This window comes from Neurospora tetraspora, assembly GCF_033439725.1.
Source record: "Neurospora tetraspora strain CBS 560.94 chromosome Unknown B0H65scaffold_2, whole genome shotgun sequence".
In the NCBI taxonomy this organism is placed as follows: domain Eukaryota; kingdom Fungi; phylum Ascomycota; class Sordariomycetes; order Sordariales; family Sordariaceae; genus Neurospora; species Neurospora tetraspora.
In genome coordinates this window covers 3,802,083-3,822,875 of record NW_026944384.1, presented here as the reverse complement: position 1 = coordinate 3,822,875, position 20,793 = coordinate 3,802,083, and the positions used below count along the sequence as shown (strand labels likewise).

Sequence of the window (20,793 nt, the reverse complement as noted above, 5' to 3'; positions counted from 1 at the left end):
AAAAAGGAAAAAGGACAGGAAAATGGATAGGTAGAATGTATAGTACCACATGAGGGCTTTTCGCGTGTTACCTCCTCTACTTTCTTTCAAGCGGTTCTTACTTCGGAGCCTCTGCATCAGCTTTGGGTGCTTAGTCTAGTTGTTGAAGGATTTAACAACAGAGAGGACGGAAATAAAAGAGTTTGAAAAGCTTCTTCGAGTCGCGCAAGTGATAACAACTGAGCCACCTATCCGCCTGTGGTTTTTATGACCAAGTCGCCCGGGAGGGAAAAAATAGCTCGATATGACATTCAATTACCTCGACCGCAAGCTGGTCGGTCGTCCATCCGTTATATGAATGCTTGCAATTATTACAAACTACCATTCTACAATTATACTCCCTTACTTATAGCTAAGCTCTCTTCACCCAAGAGGATTCGGCCTCGCCCTAATCTCCCTAATCACCTCCCTCGTCCTCGGGTTATCCTCAAAGCTGAGATTGACCAAATCCACCACCTCGTCCGCCGAGAAATACAAGCTCAACTCGCTCTCCAGCCACAGATACCGCACGTCCTTGAGGTTGCTCTGCAGCACTTCCGACAGGTACTTGAGGCGCAACCACGAACCCGCGTACTGCGCCGTTGTGGGGATTTCGTTGGTCTCACCAGCATTACCGCTCTCGGTGGCAAAGCGACTAGGCAGGAACAAATCGTCCAAAGCCGTGACTGAAGCAATGTGGTTAGCAATGTTGTAAGCCTCGTCCTGGCCGATACCCGGCAAATCCATGACGTCGCCAATGATCTTGTTGGCGACGGCGTCGACGAGCGAGCCGACGGCTTGCTGCCAGGCTGAGCGAGAGAGGATGGATTCCCAGGCGATGGCGAGGGAGCGCACGCGGGCGACGGCGGCGGAGACGCAGGATTCGGTGTCGTCTTGCTGGATGAGGTTCTGTTCGCCTGTGAATTTGAGGGCTAGGTGTTAGTTACAGGTCAAGAGGGTGGTCTCAAAGAGGTTATGGTTAGCAGCGGGCGGAACTTACCCCCTAAGAGATCCCTGAGCACTGTCTTTTGGATGCTCATCTCGTTGCTATACGCGCGGTTTGCGAAGCTTTGCATGGACTTAATGTCGTTATCCAGTCTTAGCATGGTTTGCGCCCGTGTGCTGATATTGTCCCTCTTCACCCACTCCTCGGCGAACTCAGCTAGCCGCTCCGACAGGTAGGTAGCATCGTTGTAGAGAAACCTTTGATCTGGTTAACATCTCGACGTTAGGTAACAAGTATGGTTGTGCACTCACATGTTTCCGCCAAGGTCGGGAGCGTAGTAGTGGGGGGCAACGGCACGGAACATGGCCAGCGCAAGAGTGGGAAGACCGAAGAGTCCGGCGGCAGCTGCAGCAACGGGGCTGTTGGCATAGGTCCCCTGGGTTAATGCTGCTCCATCTTCGACGAGAGAAGATATCAAGTCTAGGACCGGCTGTGGCAGGGATGAGATGCTGTAGGTCTCCTTGAAAGTCAACTCCCGTGTCTGTGGTTTTGACGAAGCTGATGGGGCGGTTGGTGCTGGTTCCGGCGCAGTATCGTCATTCTGGGCGTCATCGCCCCAGCCCCAGGCCTCAGTGGGATCATCGTCCTCCTCCTGCTTTTGCTTCTTCTGCTGAGGTTCCTCCGACTTCTCTGGTTCAGGGTCTTCCTCACCCCAGCCCCAGGCATCGGCCGCATCATCGATAGCGTCCGCGGATGGTTCGGTGGCTGACGTTGTCGCAGCCGGTTTACTGGACTGTTGCCCACCAGTCTCTTGCTCGCCATCGGATCCCCATGCATCCCAGCCACCATCGTCTTCGGTAACCATGGCTCCATTGGCGGCCAACTGCTGGCCCTCGGACTTTGACACCACCTGTTTTTCGACCCTTTCGACTTGCTTCGATGCGCCCAGTCCCTGAGACAATTGCGTCCTCATTTGGTCCAGAGCAGCCTCTCTTCGTTTCGACAGCCATACTCTAGGTGCACTTTCGGTCCACTCTTGTAGTTCATTGAGATGCGACAATCCCAGTGCTTTGAGAGTGGTGCAGAAGCCCTTTGTTGTTGATATTGTCGCTTGAAATCTATCCATTTCCTCAAGCGAGGATGGAACGGCCAAGTCGAGCCAAGTTTTGGTGATGGTTGGGATGAGACCTGGTAGTAAGACAGTTGAGATGGTCTCAACCAGATCTGGCGCCAGCTTTTCGACCAGGAAGGCAAAGATCTGTTCTAAATCTCGGAACACAGCCTCAATAGACTGATCGGATGTTCCTCCTATCTCCAACGTGTTTTCATTAATCCTGATACTGGGCAAACGTTCTTGCTTGATGTCGAGTCTGGGAGCAAGAATAGCCTTGTCAATATCGTGCCATAGTTGGGCTGCGCGTTGATCGACTTCCTTGTATGCCTTGAGGCCAATGACGGCATCGGATAGGCTCATGGCTTCGTCTACGATGGGTCAGATCTCGTGTGCCAACAGCCTGTAGATATGGTGGCTTACCCTGCTTCGTGTCACTTATTGACACCTTGTGACCCTCGATATCAACGTGTATTAGAGTATTCCACACATGATCAAAGACTTGATGGACGTCCGACTTGAGTTCGAAGGCTCTGATATCAAGGAGTTTGATAGCACGACAAGACTTGTTGACGGGTACAGCGTCGAGCTCTTTCCATGATCCTGATGGCAGTATTAGCAACCGGCTCAGGCACTTCCTGGAAGCATTGTAGCTCACGTTCGAGTAGATGTAGAGCATCGAGAATACGACGTTCGTCCCGCGCTTGCTCAACTTGGTCGAGTATTTGGTTAACGGCCTTGATTCCCTTTAATGCGCTTCTCAACTGTGTGTTGTAGTCCAGCTCGCGGGCGAGAAAGGCAGCTCTTGCTTCGGCTTCCTCGATGGCTTTCCCTGACGCCTGTGGCGCTTCCGACTGTTTCAGGATATCGTTCGCTAGAGCTTTTGACCGAATAATGTCGTCTTGGACCGATTGGGCGTTTGTTTTCCATGTTCGGACATCGTCGGCGGTTTCTTCGTTGATGGTGTGTATCTCGGCCTACAAACAAGTGCAAAGCCTCAGCAAAGGGTTTATAGGCGTGGGTCGAGAAGTGAATGGTTGGTACCTGGAGCTTGGCTTTTGCACTGGCGAGTGCTTCAATGGCTGCTGGGAGCGCGTCTGAGTCTACCGTTAAGGATGATACCGATTCTTCTGGGAACGCTCCCTCGACAGAGAAGTCTACGAGGGCCTGAGCAATCTGCCCAGCCGGCGAGTCTGGCGTCGCAACGGCCATGCTGTCCTGATATGTTGGTTTAGGTGTGGATATGTGGCTCGAGATTGGAATTGCAACTCGAGTGGCAGCGGATCTGAGTCCGGTCGACTGCCTAGGCGTTTCGTGGTGTCATACGCGGACTAGGTAGGTACTGCTGCTGATGTGTCACAGTTGTCGCGAACTTTGTTGGTTGGTGTTGACAAGCAAGTTGCGGCCAGCTTGGCTGTCGATAAGTTGAATCAATGGATGGCATTGATGACACCCACTGACAGCACCCCCTGTACGTACTGCCAAGACTTGTTTTAGGGGAGATCATGTGGGGCGTGCTTGATGCGGCGCCAATCGGGACCGGGCTGGCCGTCAAGGGACCTGAAAGCTCCCCCGGCCGCTGGGACGGAAGGTGAGACGGCGCCGTGTAACTACAGTTGTAGTTAGCGCCGGATGCCCCTCAATTATCTTGTTGTCGTTGAGGTCGTGGCAGTTACAAGTTCTCGTGGATCTCCATTTCTGATTCATAAACCTCCATCTTGCGGGAGCTACTGATCGTATCTATATAAATCTATTCCAGTTCACATATGTGAACTTGGAATACGACGACGGGAAGTGAGTTCAAAATTTTTATTTCCATTCTCGGAGCTTTCCCCACGGGGTCCTGCCTCTGTGCTCCATGGTCCTCCGCCCCTCATTCCTTCCCGCTCATCACAAGAGGAACCTGCATCTGGGCCAGTCTCAAGGAGGGGCAACTTCCCTTGAAACTTTCTTTTGGTGGACTTCCTTTCCTGTCAACAACACGGACCTCAATCTGATAACTTTTACTTTCTCTTCCGTATAAAAAGGTCCATCAACCCTGCCTCAACTATCCATACGTCGACTCCAGGCTGCTCAACCGCCATTATTCAGAGCAACCTCGCCTTTCTGGTCTTACTCGACCTGCAGCAGATTCCCGGCGGCCTGGCAAACATCTTCGTTCAGACAGTTGCACCGGTAAGAGAGTCTTGTACACTTCACCTCGAGATACACACCAACCTGCATTCAGTTGTCAGCAGCCAGCCTCGATTCGCCGAGTCCTCCTTCTTCAAATCCATATCTTGCCAGCCTTGCTCCCTTTTCTCCCCCACAACTCCCCTCGATTCTCCCTTCCCCAAGCATCCTGTTCTATTTCATCACGCATTCCTCCTGCCCCAAGGGCCTATGACAAGATGCTATTCTTCAGACGCTCAGTCATGTTCTTTGGGACTCTAGCAACGGGCAGTGTAGTTGCCACCACAGCCGACTCACGGGTTAACAATAGCACTTCCTGTGATATTCCCACGGTGATTTTCCCATATAATTCTTGGTACCTCCTCCCTTTTCATCATGGTCGAGCATGAGGAGAAGGGGGACTCAGCTACATAAACCCCCATATAAACCTGTGGGCTCCCCAAGATGTAGCTTTTCAGGAGTCTATGGAAAAGTAGCATTATCACTTGCAAAAGATGTCATCATTTTGGAGACTTTCCGTGGCATTTCTACTGTTACGACTTTTATCTCACTAGTCATGGGCTAATCCTCTTCCCAGTAACGTTCAAGGCTCTTTGCCCACAATCAGCAGCAACATGTCGACAGCACCAAGGTTCCGTAAGGTGCAAACCTTCGAGACCGACTATGCCCCGACGACAATCACCCAATACGTCTCAGAGCGTACTGGCATGCAGGTCATTGTGGCAGATCGCAAGGGTCCGAAAATCAACGGTTACTTTACCCTCGCTACCGAAATCTTTGACGACTCCGGTGCCCCTCACACTCTGGAGCATCTGGTCTTCATGGGCTCCAAGAACTACCAATACAAGGGTCTCTTGGACAAGCTAGCTGGACGTGCCTACTCTGGTACAAATGCATGGACTGCCGTTGACCATACCGCTTATACGCTTGAGACGGCTGGTTGGGACGGCTTCGCTCAGATTCTACCCGTCTATCTAGAGCACGTCATTCTTCCTACTCTCACCGACGATGGATGCGTGACCGAAGTTCACCATATCGACGGCGAGGGCAACGATGCGGGTGTGGTGTACTCCGAGATGCAGGCTATCCAGTACTCGAGCCAGGAGCTTATGGACTTGCGTGCCCGTCGGTTGCTGTACCCCGAAAATGTCGGATTCCGCTACGAGACCGGCGGTATGATGGATGCCCTCAGAGTGTTGACCCCAGACCGCATCCGCGAGTTCCACAAGGCCATGTATCAACCTCAAAACCTGGCTGTCATCATTGTCGGCGAGGCGAACCATGAGAATCTTTTGGATATCTTGGATAAGTTTGAGGAGAGCATCAAGGACGACATCCCCCCTCCTGACCCCAACTTCAAGCGCCCATTTGTCGACTCTCCTCAACCGCCTCCCCTGAAGGAAACAGTTGTCGAGACTGTTGAGTTTCCTGAGGAGGATGAGTCTACTGGCGAGATCGTGATGGCCTTCTTCGGTCCCAGCTGCGTTGACCAGTTGCAAGCAACGGCTCTCAACATCTTGTTGACATACCTCTGTGGCTCCTCCGTGTCTGTGATCGAAAACACCATTGTTGAGAAGGAGGAATTGGCCAGCTCAGTGTCCTTCTGGTGGGATACTCGCCCCAACTCCGTTATCTGGTTCCAGCCAACCGGTGTCGCTACCGAGAAGCTCGCCTTTGTCGAGGAGCGCCTTATTTCGCTTCTGAAGGAGGTTGCATCCAAGCCACTCGATATGGGGTACATGAAGGAGTGCATCTCGCGCGAGTTGCGTCAGATCAAGTACCATGCTGAAGGTTCGGAACAGTTCTACTCCAGCAATATCATCACCGACTACTTGTTTGGAAAGCGTGACGGCTCTACCCTGAGGGAACTTCAGACTTTGGGCGAGTACGATGTCCTTGCTGGCTGGGAGGAGGAGCAGTGGCGTGACTTCCTCAAGAAGTGGATTTCAGACGCACCTCACGTGTCCATCCTGGGGAAGCCCTCTATGGAACTCGCCAAGAAGCTCAAGAAGACAGAGAAGGAGCGTCTCGCCAAGAGGAGAGAAGAGTTGGGAGAGGAGGGCCTAAAGAAGCTGAAGGAGAAGGTTAAGAAGGCTAAGCAAAACAACGAGAAGCCTATCCCTCCTGAGGTGCTCGATCAGTGGCCGGTTCCTGACACATCGTCCATCCACTTCATTGAGTCGTTGACAGCAAGAAGCGGCAAGGCCCGCAGCCTCGGAACTACCGATAAATCGGCCCAGAAGATCATTGATGCGGCACCCCAAGGCGCTAAGCCTCTATTTCTCCAGTTTGAGGACGTTCCTACCAACTTTGTACACCTTACTTTGCACGTCGGAACATCGGCGACGCCCAACAGGCTCAAGCCTCTCCTCCCTCTGTTCGCAGACAACTTCTTCAACTCGCCGGTCATGCGCGATGGCAAACGCATGGAGTTTGAAGATGTTGTTAAGCAACTCGAGAAGGACACCATCAGCTACCACCTGAACAGTGCTTCGCGCATTGGTGATAACGAAGGTATGGCTCTGCAGTTCCAGGTGGATCTCGACAAGTACACCACTATGATCAGCTGGCTTCGCACACTGATGTTTGACATCGTCTTCGATCCCGTCCGTCTCAAGGCCGCTGTTGTCAAAGCCCTTGCCGATATTCCCGAGGCGAAAAGAGACGGCAGAGTCATGTCTCGCGAAGTCGATCAGTCCATCCATCTACTGCCGGAGTCTTACTCTGTCGCTAAGCGGACGCTCGTCAAGGCGGTTTACTACCGTCGCCTGAAGAAACTTCTCGAGAAGGAACCCGAGACCGTCGTCTCCTGGTTCGAGGAACTGCGCCGTAGTCTTTTCACCTTCGAGAACCTCCGCGTCCTTGTCAACGCCCACGTTGAGAAGCTCCCCAACCCCATTGCGGCCTGGGACAGCTTCACCGAGATCCCCGACCTCGACACCTCCAAGGATCTCCTACCCGTCATCCGCCCGCACCAGATGCTGAGCGACGAGGGCAAGGCTCCCGGCTCCTTCGGCAGCGTCGTCATCCCCATGACCACGCTTGACTCCTCCTTCAGCGTCAGCACCGCCAGCGGCATCAAGTCCTACTCCGATCCCCGCTTGCCCGCCTACCTCGTCGCCCTCTCCTACCTCGAGACCACCGAGGGTCCCTTGTGGAACGCCGTCCGCGGCAACGGTCTCGCCTACGGCGTCCACTTTGGCCGCGAGTCCGACTCGGGCTACATCCAGTTCCACGTGTACCGGTCGCCCGATGCCAGCAAGGCCATCGAGGCCAGCAGGAACACGGTGGCCAAGATCGCTTCCGGTGAGGAGCCGCTGGACAAGCATCTGGTCGAGGGCGCCATCAGCGGTCTGGTGCTGGCTGTCGCGGACGAGCAGGCTACCATGACGGCGGCGGCGCAGCAGAACTTTGTGAGCAACGTCATCCGCGGTCAGGAGCCCGGTTGGAACAAGAAGCTTCTGGCGCGCATTCGCGAGGTGACGGGCGATCAGATTCGCGAGGCTTTGAGGGAGCTTGTCTTGCCCGTCTTTGAGCCGGGCAAGAGTAACGTTGTTGTTACTTGTGCTCCTATTATGGAAGAGGTGAGTTCATCCCTGGCCTGTTGTCGTTTTATCATGCCATATACTAACAGTCATACTTTACAGAACATGGTCAAGAATCTTGAGGCCATCGGGTACAAGACCCAAGTCCAGCCTCTTACGCACTTCTACGATGACTACGGCTTGAAGGCTGACGAGGACGAGGAGGATGAAGAGGAAGAGGAGGATGAGGATGATGATGATCATCATCACCATCACGGCTGCGGAAGCGAGTGCGAGAGCGAGTGCGGAAGCGAATGTGACTCGGATGAGGAAATGTCGGACTAAGATGTCTTGACCTGTGTCATCTGATAAACTACCATCTTTCTGTGGAGACCACAAATACTCTACTAGAATAATTGAACATTGTTAGAAACGTTGGTAAGGGCTGGGCGAGGCGTAGGTGATTGAGGCTAAGCGTGAACTAAGCGTAAGTTTGATGGCCCCAGTGAAGTGTAGAGTCTATTTAATGATTATATGAAAATAAACTGCTCCGTGACTATGTGTTTTGGGCTTTAAGCACCTGCAACTAGTGTCGATCGCAAGTTTCTTTTTATTTACCGATCTACTGTATTGTATGTAAGTTGTATTAGGTTTGAGGTCATCATTCCGTCGTTATATATAGTGTGTACCCTCTCTCTGCTTCTCATCTATATCGCTCACAACTCTTTTCTAACACAAAGTGAAGTGTTGAAAGTATATGCGCCGCTTTCTTGCTCTTTCTCTATCGCCATCCCTTCTTCCCTTCTCATTGATCGTCAAACATCTTGCTTGTTATATTCCATCCCATCGTTGAGAATACTCAGTCAACCAACCAACAACATCAGATGGATAATCATGCCTCGACACTTCCCATAGTCCCCGTCCCATCCCCACCTCCCCCTTCCGCCTGCGCCAACAACCTCTTCCGCCAATTATTACACACCTCCTCGAACCCGCCCACCACTTCGCCACAGACGTGCGCGCACTCGCGATTCCGCAGCCTCTCGCTCCAGTTGCCCCTGCTCAGCCAGCGCTCGCCCTGCTCCCTCAATTCTTCCTCGCGCTTGAGCTCCGCCACCAGCTCGCGCGCGCTTTTGAGGCGTCTCGTCGCCGTCGTCGTCGTCTGCCGCGACATGTGCAGCGTATCGGACAGGTAGTTGAGCGTCTGGACCAAGTCCGTGGTGATGGTGTGCAGCGAGGCGAGCTGGGCGAAGGCGGCCGTCGAGGGCCGCGGCATGCACGTAGAGAGGCTGACCAGCATGGGCAGCAATTCGTCGATCGCTTCGGCATCTGGGGCGGGCGAGAGCGGGGAGAGGAGTGGGAAGCTGAGACTGTGTAGTTGTCGGGTTTGGTGGGTTAGGTGGGTTGTTAGGGCTGAGTGGGCGGTTATTAATCTGTTTGGAGAAAAGGGGTGTGAGTTATGGTGGTTCTTTGTAAGGTAAGGAGGGGGCGGGTTGAAAACGAACCTTGTAGCACCACCTTCCACGCCGGCTTGTGAACCTAGATCGCGGAGACCCTCGGTCACTCGCTGAAATGCCCCGTCGGCCGCCGAGCCATTGTTTTCTGTGCCTCTTCGCGCAAGCGACTCGACCTCAGCCATCTTCTCCACCAGTCTGGGCGACAGTCCGGACAGCTCTAGGTCCGACTCAGAGCCGTATTCACTTCCGTCGTACTCGCTCACCTTTCGGCGGTGGTGGTGATGGTGGCCCCTTCCGTTCGGCGAGAGTTGTGATTTTAGACTTGCGCGCTGGCGGCTCCGGGGACTTGCCACGTCGACACCGCTATCCCGTATACCACCCCCATCCTTTGGCATAGGCGTCGGGAGCAAGTCCTCCTCTTCGCCTTTGAAATCCATGTTGGGTGCCTCTTCGCCTTCTTGACCCTCAAAGTAGTCGTCTTCGCCGTCTGAAAAGGCATCGGCTAGTTCGTCAGCTAGGTTACCCAGCCCGCCGCCGTTGTCCATGCCTCCGTTTCCAAACATGCCAATGTCCATCGCAGGGCCCACCGAGGAGTTGAAACTGTTTCGTGAGGGCGTTAAAGGGTCGTTAAACGACGACTTGTGTGAAAGGGCGGGGCCCTCTTGCGGGTCGTTAAACGACGACTTGTGTGAAAGGGCGCGGCCCTCTTGCGGGGAGTAGGACGCCGCGGATCTGAGGTTCTCCATGGAGGGGTACGGCGAGTGCCGTGGTGTTTGCGGTGAAGACGGCGTCATGGTGTGGGTGTTGTAACCTGTTGGATTATCCGAAAGCAATGTTTCCCTAATAATTCCCTTCCCCCGCGCGCGGTAGGCGAACAAGGCGAGAAGTATTCGGAAAGACGAACGGCTGGTGTCTGCTTAAAGCGGTGCGCGGCGCAGGTTGTGATTGTTCGCGGACTGGGATACTCTTGTGAAGCGAGACGACGTAGCGTAGTATCCGGACGCGGGAGAGTTGGATTAAGGTAGACGGCCAGGAAAGGTCGGACGTATGAGACGAGTTCGTTAGGCGGTAGGTAGAGAGGGACAGGCGCGGGTCCGTAGGTGGTGTTGAGAGATGTAGTTGTTGGGCGGTCGGTCGGTCTCGGTCGGTGAGGGGGATCTGTTTCGGGCTGTACTGGGGACTTTCGTGAATGCGTCGGAATCCCTTTTGTTGTCTCGAAACGTTGAGGAACAAAGCACCTTGGCTAGAGAGACGTAAGAAGGCAACTCTTGCTTTGGCCTTGAGAGTGATGAAGTGTTGAAGTGGATAAGGTGAGTGAATGGGGACTTGGAAGGATAGCGCGAGCGGTGATTCGTAGTCGTGGCCAGGGGCATTGAGCAATGCCTAGGAGTAGCTGCGAGCGATGTGACAGCGGTTCTGAGGTGGTGCAGAGTGATGGTCCTGGAATTTCGTCTTGGATGATCTCGGCGGTTTGACCATCAAGCCCGGACTGTCAGGGGCAAGCGACTACGGACGGGAGTACCGAGAAGGAAACATCCATCCATGGACCATGAAACGAGACGGGAAGGCGGAACTTGAAGGGTCCCCAGCTGCGGGCTCATGCCAGGGGCAACTGAATCGCTGGCGGGCAGATGGCTTTGCTCAGTTCCAGGAGCCTGTGCCACCTCAGGTACCGTCTGCCCCGCATTGACATCTGGCACGCGTGGGGCACCACACTGCCCCTGGAGGTCCAAGCAGTTGGGCAGCTATCGACGTCAAAGCACACCACACTAACAGCTTGTAGTGTAGTCGCAACCTAGCTCTGTTAAAAGCACTAAATCATCCTTGCTTCTTCATCCCGTACGTTACGGTCCTATCAAATATCTTCAACTCAAAATATCACCACAGCATCGAAACAGAAGGAGTTCCTGAGACACTCACAAAATGGCCAACTTCCGCCAATTCCGCCCAGATGACCTGAACAAGTTCTCAAAGTGCAACCTCGACCCTTTCACAGAAACATACGAGCTTGGATTTTACTTGCAGTACCATGCAAAGTGGCCATCGCTCTTCCAGGTCGCTGAGGATCAGCATGGCAACATAATTGGATACAGTGAGCACTTACTTATTTCACTCCCTTTGTTTGACTCTATACTCACATACACCAACAGTCATGGGCAAACTTGAGTCCTCACCAGACTACTACAAGTTCTCAGAGCACTACCTTCCCTGGCACGCCCACATCACCGCAGTCACCGTAGCGCCCGAGGCTCGTCGTCTGGGCATCGGCAAGATGCTTACCGAACAGCTTGAGGCCGCTGCCGACGCCAACGACGCCTGGTTCGTCGACCTGTTTGTGAGGAGCACCAACCACAAGGCCATCCAGTTCTACAAGAGCATGGGGTACAGCATCTTCCGCACCGTCAAGGACTACTACGGCGACCACTCGAGCGACCCGACCAAGTCGTCAGAAGACGCCTACGACATGCGCAAACCCATGAAGAGAGACGTTAAGAAGGAGCACATTCGGGAAGATGGCGAGAAGTTTGAGGTGGACCCGAGCGATGTGTGGTGAAAAGATTCTCTCCCTGGAAAGAGGACTTCGTTATTCCACTCATGCTTGCCCGGGTGCTGTTGAGACTGCGACTCGTCAGGGTGCTACCAACATATCACACCCACCGATGCAGAAACGACAAGTTGGGGCGCCGCAGATGCTGAATTGAATCCAGCTGCTTCGAACCAAGCATTGGGCATGCGTAGCAACGGGAGAAGAGAGGGTTTCGAGAGACACCAGGCCTTGTAAACGACCAGGCCTTTTGACATGCAGCAACAGCTCGAGTGGCCGTTTCGTTGTGGGTGGCTCTCCACACGTCCTATAAGCTGGGTACGTGGTAAGATGATGAAATGACTTTTTCCTCATCATATACTGATCGTGAGTTTCTTCTGTCAAAACCTCAGTCACGATCAAGATCACAGTCATCCTGCAATGCCTCTTCTAGACCTTCCCATCGCCATTCAAGTGTTCACAAGTTGACGGGATTTTGTCGGCAAATGTGTCATGAGCCTTAATGGATTGCTAGCGGAAAGCAGAGAAATCATTACGCAAGGTGGTAGATCAAATAGAGGTCGTAACCAAGGTTTACGTGCAGATGACAGCAGCGCTTGGGTGTTTGGTGACGACGCTATGGTGAGGTCGTCTCTCTTTGGTTGTATCTCCAAAACTCCATGATAGCCGGACAACACCTGGTTTGTAACTCACCTCCATCTAAAATACCCAAACCCCTTTTGAGCACATCAAAATGTTGTGCCTTCCTTCCTTCGTCCGGCTTGAGGATAACGCATTAAAAAAAGCGATCAGAAGAACAAAAGTGCAAAAAAAAAAAAAAAAAAACGTGGACTTACAGCTACCGGGTTCGAACGCGCAGCGTACACGAGAGCCGGGGGAAGGAAAGGATGGGGGGGCCAACAACCTTGACCGCTGCGCCATCTTAACCAACTTGCCACGGAAGGAGTGACGCAGGAAGTAGTACATATACCGTGAAGGAGCTAGGTTGCGGGCTATGTAGTGTCCTTTGGGCGACGGGCCCAGTCGAAGTTGGGATGGAAACGGGCGGGAGGGAAACATATGGAAGGTGCCAAACACGATTTGCGTTGAGCGATGGATTATCGGACTAGAGCGACTTCCCGCCTCGCTCATAGCTTGCTCGCCCTGTCCCCGTTCAAATACGCCTGACCCAACTTCAACTGCTCAACCGCCTCCTGTACCATCTCCTCCACGATCTCCCCAGCCGGCTGCACCTTCTTCACCAACCCCGCCACCTGTCCCATCAGATGCGGCGGGTCAATCTCGTTCCCTTGATCCATATCCCACTCGATCGGCACGATGCCCTTGCCCGTCAGCTCCGCAATCTTCTCCGGCTGCGCATGCCACTTGGCGATATACCCGTTCGTCTTCATCCTTAGCGGCCTCCCGCTGAGCACCAGCGTCCGCTCGGTATCCTGAAACCCGCACGTCACCACCGCCTCCTTGTGCTGCTCACTGCAGCTCGCCTCCTTGCTGGCCACGAACCTCGTTCCCACCCAAACGCCCGCCGCCCCCTGCATCAAGCTGCTCGCCAGCCCTCTGCCATCCGCGATACCGCCGGCCGCCACCACCAGCGCCGGATGATCCGTGGTACCCAATACCTTGTTCAGAATCTGGGGTTTAAACGTCCTCGCCACGTCCACCACCGAGGGGATCAGCACGCTGTTAGCCACGTCGCCCGTGTGTCCACCACCTTCGCCTCCCTGGGCGCACACCATGTCGACACCCAATTCCAGCGCCTTGACGGCGTGCTTGGGGTGTCCGACCATGTTCATGACCAGGATCCCGTTGGCGTGCAGCTTGTCGATGATGCGCTTGGGCGGCACGCCCACGGCCGACACGAACAGCTTGGCGCCGCTCTCGATGGTGATGTCGATCAGCTCGTCCAGCTTGCCGCCCGTGTAGTCGTGGTTGGTCTTGCGGGCGGAGCCGCCGATCTGCGGGAGCGCCAGGTCGACGCCGAAGGGCAGGTCCGGGCGAGTGAAGTTGGCTTTCATCTCGGCGATGATGGAGCGCAGCTGGTCGGGCGTGTACATGAAGCCGCCGATGACGCCGAGGCCGCCGGCGTTGGAGACGGCAGCCGCGAGGAGACCGCCAGAGACGCGGGCCATGCCGGCGAGGATGATGGGGTGTTTGATCCCCAAGAGGGTGGTGAGAGGGGTTGTGATGGGCCCTGTAGGCGCGGTGGTTGATGGTGCCATGGTTGCTAGTGAGTTTGAGCGCGACCGATGTGTAAGTGATTAGATATGTGCCAGACGAAGGTAAGGAGTGGTTGGATCGCGAGTGTTGTCTGTCATACAGTAGGTGGTAGATGTCACACAAGGTAGTTCACTCGGGGAGAAAGTAAGGGGAAGAAGCTCTACAAAGACGAAAAGGAGGTGAGAGCTTGATATCCAATACCGTTGTCAGGTCGATCTCAAAGAATTTGGTATCAGCTCCAAGGACCCGACATTAGTGAACTCCGAGCGCGAAAGAATTGGGATGAACGGCGGGATCTGGCATGAACCTCCACTGACGTCTCCCATAACGTCGTATCGTGGTCCCTTTGGAGGAATGGTGGAGTCCGGGGTAGACGGGGGTAGGTCTTGGGATGCGGGGAAGCCGAACAGGGGAGGTGAGAGCCGGAGCCGAGGCACCCTCCACCAATGCTGTCCCCCTGGATTGTGAATGGTTGACATGTTCATCATTGACTTTCTTTGACCTTCAGGCCCCGCGTTTGGACGCATCGCCACATGCTTTCAGATGTTAAACATGCCGTTGAATCCGTCCATTTATACTAATCAAAATACGTGGGCACTCTGCCACTTGGACCTCGACGGGCTGCTCTTCATGATCGAGGTGTTGTTCGAGGCCGATACAGGTAGTTTGACTATGGTGCTCTTCTTAGCCAGGCTTCTCACCATGTAGACAATAACAAAGACGCTCCCAATTCGAAACCATCATTCAAACCAACCTATGTTATAACTCATAGCCGACTACTCCAAAAGGGACCCCAACTCCGGTCTATAGATTGCCGTCAACGATAGCCTCTTTCGTGTCTTTTGACTTTTGTGTGGAGAGCATCTCATGTTTCTATCAGTTCGCCTTGAACTGAAAACTCCGTCTTCCAATCAAACCACCAATATAATTCTCATGGGGAACCTGTAGCCGCACACCCCTTCGTTGTTTATGTTCATTAAAGTCGTAACTGAAGCATCTATCCCGCAGAGCCGTGATACCGTATGATCCGTTTTGTAGCCCCCAACAGTCCCTGTTTACTGGACCCACATTATCAGGCCTGATCTTTCATCCAAAATGAGGCAACCGTGCCGGTATGAATTCGAGCTCTGTGTTATTTCCTTCGAGCTTTGCCGTCGTGCTCTCCTTCACGCCTCCATTATGGTTCTGCTTGGCTACAGGAGTGTCGTTGTTCCTGACATCCGTAAAAGCTGGGAGTTTCGTCTCCCTCACTTCATCCTCAGGGATCTTCCTTGTCTCGTCGCTTTGTGTTGTGTTCATCTGTAGAATGGGTTCTTCGGGAGTCGATCCGTGGTTAACTTCGGCTTGCTTTGATTCCAGCTCCGGTTCCAGTTTCGGTGCTGGTTCTGGCTTGGGAGTCCCCTCCTCTTCTTTGCGCAATCCACGCTGTGCGGCCAAGCGAGACGCAGCCTTTCTCTTGCGTTCAATCTCTTCGTACTCTTCCCTCTCAGCCAGTTCTTCCTCTCGTTGCAAATCCTCCAGCGATGGCGTCGGCAGGGCATCCTCTGAGCCCGATGTTGGGAAAATAGTGGTGTCATCGATCTGGTAGGCCGAGTAGGTTGACGCTATCGTAGTCCTTGACACTGATCTCAATATCCCTGACTCCCTATCTCCGTTCGCCGGCCGTTTCCCCTTCGTACTTCTCGTCCTGTTACTGCTCCCGTCATCCACGCGGCCAAAAGCGACCGCGAATTCGTCGTCTAACGGCACCGCATCCTCATCGCCCTCGCCATCACTTGGGAAAATGTCGTTCCTCGATCGATACGAACTCGATGACGTGCCCTCTGACTCGCCAGTATTACTGCGCGGCCTCAACTGTGGCGATTCCCTTGCATGTTGTTCGTGGATTCGAGCATGCTCACCCTCCTCCAAGCTTGTCCCCAGCAACGGCTCATTCTCGTCTCGATGCCGGCGCCCTCCCGGCTGTTGTTGTCCAGGCACAAGTGCACCCGGGTGGTCCCGTAAGTTCGCTGCTGAAGGCTTGTACCTCAGTGTGCCGCCAAACTTGAAGGGCAACCGCCCTAAAAACCCTAGCGGTGCCGTCCTTGGAATGACAGTCGGATCGTCCTCGGGCAGGGAAGCCTTCCTCCTCGGTCCTCCTCTTGTCCCATAACTCATTCCTCTCTTCCGCCTCGGTTGATCCACCACGTCCCCCGTGCCACCGGCCGCATGTCTCCGATCGTTTCCCGTCCCTGCCAGTAAGCGATCCCAGTCCTCGCCGCCCCAGCCGCCGAAGAGTCCTCCTCCTCCACTACTGGTGGCCCTTTGATCCGCGGCGAAATCATCGTCCCAGTCGTCGTAGAAATCAAACATATACTCGGCTCTCGTCCGGTGAGCTCCGCGGTCTCGCTCGCGCGCGCGTCGGGCACGCTCTTCACGGTCCCCGAGACATAGGCTCGTGCAGCTGTCGATGGAGTCGGCGAGAGAAGAAAGGCAGGGGGTGATGTATGTGTGCTGGAAGGTCCAGATGCCGGCCGCGGCGTTCTCGGTTACCGCCTCGGCGTTGTGGGAGATCTGGTTCCAGCGCTGCCGTAGACGGGGATCTTGGATGAACGCCATCGCGCACGGTATGTGTGAATGTGAACGATCGGCCGGGACAGACTGTAGCTGTGTTGGAAAGAGGATGAAAGTCGAATTTCGGTTCCGTGTTAATCTGTTATTGGGTGCCGAAGACGGAAGCTAAGGTCGCAATCAGATACGCGGTCCGCGGCCCACGCCTAACTTGGGCTGCGAGATGATAAAGAGTCTGAAAGTTTAAAGCGACGATGTGTTATATGTCGATTCATTCGAGGAGACGGTTCAATGGGTGGAGAAATTGGACTGTCAAATCCGGCTGGAATGTGTATTCGTCCGCATGGGGTCCGGCGACTGGATTTGTGAAGTCAATCTGTCGCGTTCGGCACAACCCGCTAGCGTAGAAGGCAATAACAGAGGTAGGTTCGTGTCTTGGTCAATGATCCGCCTTTTATCGAGTTTCTAGCGACGCCTGTGCTGGTAAATGACAAGTGAATAAGGAGTTGAACGGTTTAGAATCACAAGCAATCCCAATGTTTCAGGTCTGCCCGTGCTATTGCCGCCTTTTGGTGGTGGTTGTGCTATCCCATGTTCGGCTTTTTAGCCCAGCCGTTCAAATCGGTGTGCGTATGATGCAGCTGAACTTGGTTAGAAACAACCTCGACCGAATACCGAGATAGGAAATTCCGCAGTCAATCGGGGGGTAAACTGGGAGTCTGGTCCGTTGTCGTCGGCAAGCGCATGTCTTGCAGGGACGTCGAGGATAGATACCTAGAAATGAGGGAGAGATGTTGGTGTACGGAGAAATTCCCCCAAGTCCATCCTTTGTTGCAAGCAGAAAGTCTGACACTGCCATTTCAGTAGTGGAAATTGTTAGGGCGGCATCAAGGGTTCCAGGCTTCCAACACTGCAAGCTGCAGCCGTAACATGAAAACAAATGCCCAGGGGAAAGTGGGGCGCTACTACCGGTATGCGGGGTTGTTGAAGCCAAGTTGACGGGAATGGTCCGCAGAGGTACGAGGACATCGATTGGCACCAAGCACGTTCATCGGACTGCAACAGCTCAAGTATCCATGATATCATCGAAACTCGTTTCCTAGGCCATCAAGCACCGAGTCTCTCCTGCAACTGCTGTATTTCTTCACTAGACAGTACTACACTAATACGGTAACGTCGTTACCGGTTCATGCCAGTCGATACGTCTGGATAAACAAATAGGTTGAGATAGTCCACTGAGCATATCGACAGCCAAGTCGTAACCTCGGTGTTTCACTGCATACCCTTAACCCGAGCCGTTCTCGAGGGACAGAAACCCTGGAAAATGAGCATGCCGATATCCATCTAGCAAAGTTGATACGCGCCGTTAGCGGTAAGGGCGGCCTTGGTGGGAACGGGGGCAGGAGCGGGGGCAGGAGCGGGAGCAGGAGGGGGCGGCCGCTCAGGCCCGTACGGCTGGGGTTGATGATGCTGCTGCATCTGCTGCTCGTCCTCGGTTTCATCGTCGTACTCGTCGCCCTCGTCACTCACTTCCTCATCTCCTTCTTCGTCGTACTCGTCTTCGTACTCGCTCTCGTCCCCCTCAAGCTCTCCTTCACCTTCCGCATAGCCCATTTCAACCGCGCCAGCCAGCCCTTGCGGGATCCCCCGGCCCTGCTGCTGCATCTGTTTAATGATGCCATTCAGCTTCTCGCACTTTTTCTTGAGGTCCTCGATCTCGGCCAAGTACTTGTTCCGCTCCTCCGCCATCTTGAGGATGTTGCCATTCACCTGCTCGTGCTTTCTCTTGAGGTTCTCGTTTTCCCTCTCGAGACGTTTTGTCTTCTTAGACATATCTTCCATCTCCTTGCGGAATGTAAGAAACAAGTCGTTGCTATTGTTCAACGTGTCCTCAACCTAGCCATGCTGTCAGCCTTCTTCATCCCCACTCCGTCTTGGTACCATTATCGGCTAGTACGGACCTGCTTGAACTTATCCACGTAGACATTGAGTTGTTGTCTCAGCTCCGTCTCCGTCTTTGAGAAGGTCTGCACCTGGGCGTTTAACTGTCTTGATCGCGCCAATTCGGCCTCGTAGTTCTTCTTTTCACGCTCAAACCTAGCGAGGTTGTATTGGACTTCGAGCTCCTTGGTCCGCATTTGCGCATGGAAGTGGAGTTCCCTCAGCTCGTACTGTTCAATCAGAGATTTGAACCGCTGGCGAAAGCTGGTGGCAGTGAGCAAGTGTAACAATAGAACCAAGCAAGAGATGGGGCCGTTACTGACAATTCATCCATTTCCATGTCCACTACTTGCTTGCGCGGATTGTCCTTTTCTTCCTGATAGTCGTCCATTCGACGAAGAAGAGCAGAATACCTCTCATCCCATGAGTTCTGACTTCGAACCTGCGTATCCGATAGCGTCTTGTTCTCGTTCTAGGTAGAAGAGTAATGTCAGTAACCCTGAACGCTACTCTAACACACATATGATCCCATACCTTGAGCTTGTTATTCTCTTTTTGCAGTTCGCGGCAGAGTTTCTCAAGCTTCTCTTTAAGCGATGTTGTCTTGTTGAGTTCGTTGCGGCTGTTGTCCTTGTCCTTCTGTAGCTGATCACCTCGTTTCTTGTTCTTGATGCTTTCACGTTCGAGCCTCTTCATCTCAGCCAGCAAGTCCGCACATCGTTTGGTCAGATGATCAATCTTTTGGAGGTCGTTCATCCGCGAGGTCTGGCTGTGTAGCTCCCTACTAGCTTTCTTGACCTCTCGTTCTGCGCACGGCTTGCTGTCAGCGCCTTCTCTTTCATCCAAAGCCAAGAGAGCCCGTTTTGACAAGGCCCCTCTATCCTTTTCCAGCCCGTCTACGTCCCAATCGAGACAGGAGGGTGGTCTGAAGACATGCAGCAAATGTTGACTGAGGAGGTTCGGTCAACGACTGTCGAGTGTTTCTGAGCCTTCCGCCCCCCCTTATCGATCCCATCACATCCGTCATTGCCCTCTCAAGCGCCCAGCAGGGAGTAGGGACAAACACGCACCTATTTCGGCCTCCTGGTCCTTTTCACCAGCGGCATCTTGCTCCAGTTGTGTGATCCTAGCAGCAATAAGCTTACTAGCCTCGTTCGGCTCGGGGGCCTTTTTCGGTTTGCCCTTTTTGCCCGCCATGTTTACGGGGGGCGCAGGAGCCGGCCGGGTCTCATGGGCGTGGTTCGGGTGGCCATTCGTGGCAGGAGGGGGGTCGACCGGATGGTTTGCGGATCCATTGCTCATGGGTGTCGCAGGTCGAGGGCCGGATGTTGCAGTGACCGGAGGATTGGCGCTTGACATTGTCGAGGGACTGGCCTTGATGACGGAAACAGGCGTGTGGTCGGCAGTGGCCCCTCCGACTGGCAATGTCAAATGGATGTCAGTTGCAAAAGGCTTGCGTGTGCACTGCAGTGGTGCGTTGCTGCTAGCCTTGCCGCTCCGTCGTCGTCGTCAGTGTAGGCTGATGTTGTGCGCGCACAATAAAGAAATTGTATGTGTTGTTGTATGGAAGTTGTGTAGTCGAGTCGTTGCGTATTCGGGCGGCCGGGGCGGCAGCAGTCGTCGAGATGATGGCTGCGGAAGACTTTGATGTTTGGGAAAGGACGACCAGATCGCTATGGCGTCGGTTAATCTGACGGAGCGCGCGAATTGGATGACAGGTTCCGCTGCGTCTCAACAGCCCAGGCGGCAGGTACCTGCTCTCGGGCTTCGGGGCCAGCACGGACTATAAATCTGAAATCTAGTGCTTCCCGCCTTCCCATTCATGGTCGCTACTTCCCACAAGTGTACTTGTTGGCCACTATGGATATTAAGGTACCTGTATTGATATTATAATTTTAGAGGAAGGTACTCTTTCGCTACTGATGTTTTATTAAGAAGCAGATGATTGAAGCCCTCGAGGAACCAAACGGCGTTTTCATCTTCACTTCATCCGTGGCCCGCCGTGCATCGACCTCACATGTACAATGTGCTTTTGATAGTGTACTGACATGCTGCTCACAGACACTTCACCTCATAGATATTCGTCAGGTGCCGGTTGCCGTTCTTACTGGTGACATCCAGAAAGTTCAACGTTTAAGACACAGGACCCGTTGGCTTTACCAGACACATGAGGCTATACAGTAGCATTAAGTGAATAGAAGTCCGAAGAGCTTATAGTCAGGCCTACCTCTCCCGTTCAAGCAGAGCCATCTTCCTCTACCTGTACGTGTAAGTAGATGTCACTCGAGGTTACGAGCAGATAGACCAATACT

General features: G+C 53.7%; 7 protein-coding genes across 7 annotated transcripts; 2 read left to right on the top strand and 5 right to left on the bottom strand.

Moving 5' to 3' along the window:
* Positions 1-193: 193 nt before the first annotated feature.
* Positions 194-3,485, bottom strand: B0H65DRAFT_457501 (uncharacterized protein). The gene is made up of 6 exons (XM_062826355.1): positions 3,120-3,485; positions 2,734-3,052; positions 2,499-2,678; positions 1,276-2,446; positions 1,019-1,221; positions 194-935 (listed from the first exon to the last, which is right to left on the bottom strand). The coding sequence occupies exons 1-6, from the start codon at positions 3,285-3,287 to the stop codon at positions 403-405; spliced, it is 2,574 nt and encodes an 857-aa protein (XP_062684612.1). The 5' UTR covers positions 3,288-3,485; the 3' UTR covers positions 194-402.
* A 1,264-nt stretch (positions 3,486-4,749) lies between these two features.
* Positions 4,750-8,282, top strand: B0H65DRAFT_114027 (Metalloenzyme, LuxS/M16 peptidase-like protein). The gene is made up of 2 exons (XM_062820627.1): positions 4,750-7,831; positions 7,895-8,282. The coding sequence occupies exons 1-2, from the start codon at positions 4,862-4,864 to the stop codon at positions 8,114-8,116; spliced, it is 3,192 nt and encodes a 1,063-aa protein (XP_062684611.1). The 5' UTR covers positions 4,750-4,861; the 3' UTR covers positions 8,117-8,282.
* Positions 8,283-8,320: 38 nt separating this feature from the next.
* B0H65DRAFT_114000 (uncharacterized protein) lies at positions 8,321-10,155 on the bottom strand. Its single transcript, XM_062820626.1, has 2 exons — positions 9,277-10,155; positions 8,321-9,204 (listed from the first exon to the last, which is right to left on the bottom strand). The coding sequence occupies exons 1-2, from the start codon at positions 10,020-10,022 to the stop codon at positions 8,664-8,666; spliced, it is 1,287 nt and encodes a 428-aa protein (XP_062684610.1). The 5' UTR covers positions 10,023-10,155; the 3' UTR covers positions 8,321-8,663.
* A 905-nt stretch (positions 10,156-11,060) lies between these two features.
* On the top strand, positions 11,061-11,824 carry B0H65DRAFT_113906 (acyl-CoA N-acyltransferase). The gene is made up of 2 exons (XM_062820625.1): positions 11,061-11,320; positions 11,379-11,824. Exons 1-2 carry the CDS (start codon positions 11,152-11,154, stop codon positions 11,780-11,782), a joined length of 573 nt encoding a protein of 190 aa, XP_062684609.1. The 5' UTR covers positions 11,061-11,151; the 3' UTR covers positions 11,783-11,824.
* Positions 11,825-12,581: 757 nt separating this feature from the next.
* Positions 12,582-14,333, bottom strand: B0H65DRAFT_457491 (2-nitropropane dioxygenase). The gene has a single exon (XM_062826354.1). It carries the CDS (start codon positions 13,990-13,992, stop codon positions 12,901-12,903), a length of 1,092 nt encoding a protein of 363 aa, XP_062684608.1. The 5' UTR covers positions 13,993-14,333; the 3' UTR covers positions 12,582-12,900.
* A 307-nt stretch (positions 14,334-14,640) lies between these two features.
* B0H65DRAFT_113904 (uncharacterized protein) lies at positions 14,641-16,872 on the bottom strand. Its single transcript, XM_062820624.1, has 2 exons — positions 14,745-16,872; positions 14,641-14,660 (listed from the first exon to the last, which is right to left on the bottom strand). Exon 1 carries the CDS (start codon positions 16,586-16,588, stop codon positions 15,077-15,079), a length of 1,512 nt encoding a protein of 503 aa, XP_062684607.1. The 5' UTR covers positions 16,589-16,872; the 3' UTR covers positions 14,641-14,660; positions 14,745-15,076.
* A 133-nt stretch (positions 16,873-17,005) lies between these two features.
* Positions 17,006-19,840, bottom strand: B0H65DRAFT_506738 (myosin-like coiled-coil protein-domain-containing protein; the record flags this gene model as incomplete). The annotated part of the gene is made up of 6 exons (XM_062828086.1): positions 17,006-17,020; positions 17,903-18,436; positions 18,502-18,745; positions 18,805-18,953; positions 19,016-19,287; positions 19,552-19,840. The coding sequence occupies 6 exons, from the start codon at positions 19,838-19,840 to the stop codon at positions 17,006-17,008; spliced, it is 1,503 nt and encodes a 500-aa protein (XP_062684606.1).
* Positions 19,841-20,793: the final 953 nt, after the last annotated feature.

Excerpts from the sequence above, each read along its gene's own strand:
- B0H65DRAFT_114000 (XM_062820626.1), bottom strand. The coding sequence starts at position 10,022 with ATGACGCCGTCTTCACCGCAAACACCACGGCACTCGCCGTACCCCTCC. Across the intron at positions 9,205-9,276 it reads GTGGAAGGTGGTGCTACAAG|ATTAATAACCGCCCACTCAG; the intron begins GTTCGTTTTCAA and ends TTCTCCAAACAG.
- B0H65DRAFT_113904 (XM_062820624.1), bottom strand. The coding sequence starts at position 16,588 with ATGGCGTTCATCCAAGATCCCCGTCTACGGCAGCGCTGGAACCAGATC.
- B0H65DRAFT_457491 (XM_062826354.1), bottom strand. The coding sequence starts at position 13,992 with ATGGCACCATCAACCACCGCGCCTACAGGGCCCATCACAACCCCTCTC.
- B0H65DRAFT_457501 (XM_062826355.1), bottom strand. The coding sequence starts at position 3,287 with ATGGCCGTTGCGACGCCAGACTCGCCGGCTGGGCAGATTGCTCAGGCC. Across the intron at positions 2,447-2,498 it reads AATAAGTGACACGAAGCAGG|ACGAAGCCATGAGCCTATCC; the intron begins GTAAGCCACCAT and ends GACCCATCGTAG. Across the intron at positions 936-1,018 it reads GCTCAGGGATCTCTTAGGGG|GCGAACAGAACCTCATCCAG; the intron begins GTAAGTTCCGCC and ends TCAAATTCACAG.
- B0H65DRAFT_114027 (XM_062820627.1), top strand. The coding sequence starts at position 4,862 with ATGTCGACAGCACCAAGGTTCCGTAAGGTGCAAACCTTCGAGACCGAC. Across the intron at positions 7,832-7,894 it reads GTGCTCCTATTATGGAAGAG|AACATGGTCAAGAATCTTGA; the intron begins GTGAGTTCATCC and ends CATACTTTACAG.
- B0H65DRAFT_113906 (XM_062820625.1), top strand. The coding sequence starts at position 11,152 with ATGGCCAACTTCCGCCAATTCCGCCCAGATGACCTGAACAAGTTCTCA. Across the intron at positions 11,321-11,378 it reads TGGCAACATAATTGGATACA|TCATGGGCAAACTTGAGTCC; the intron begins GTGAGCACTTAC and ends ATACACCAACAG.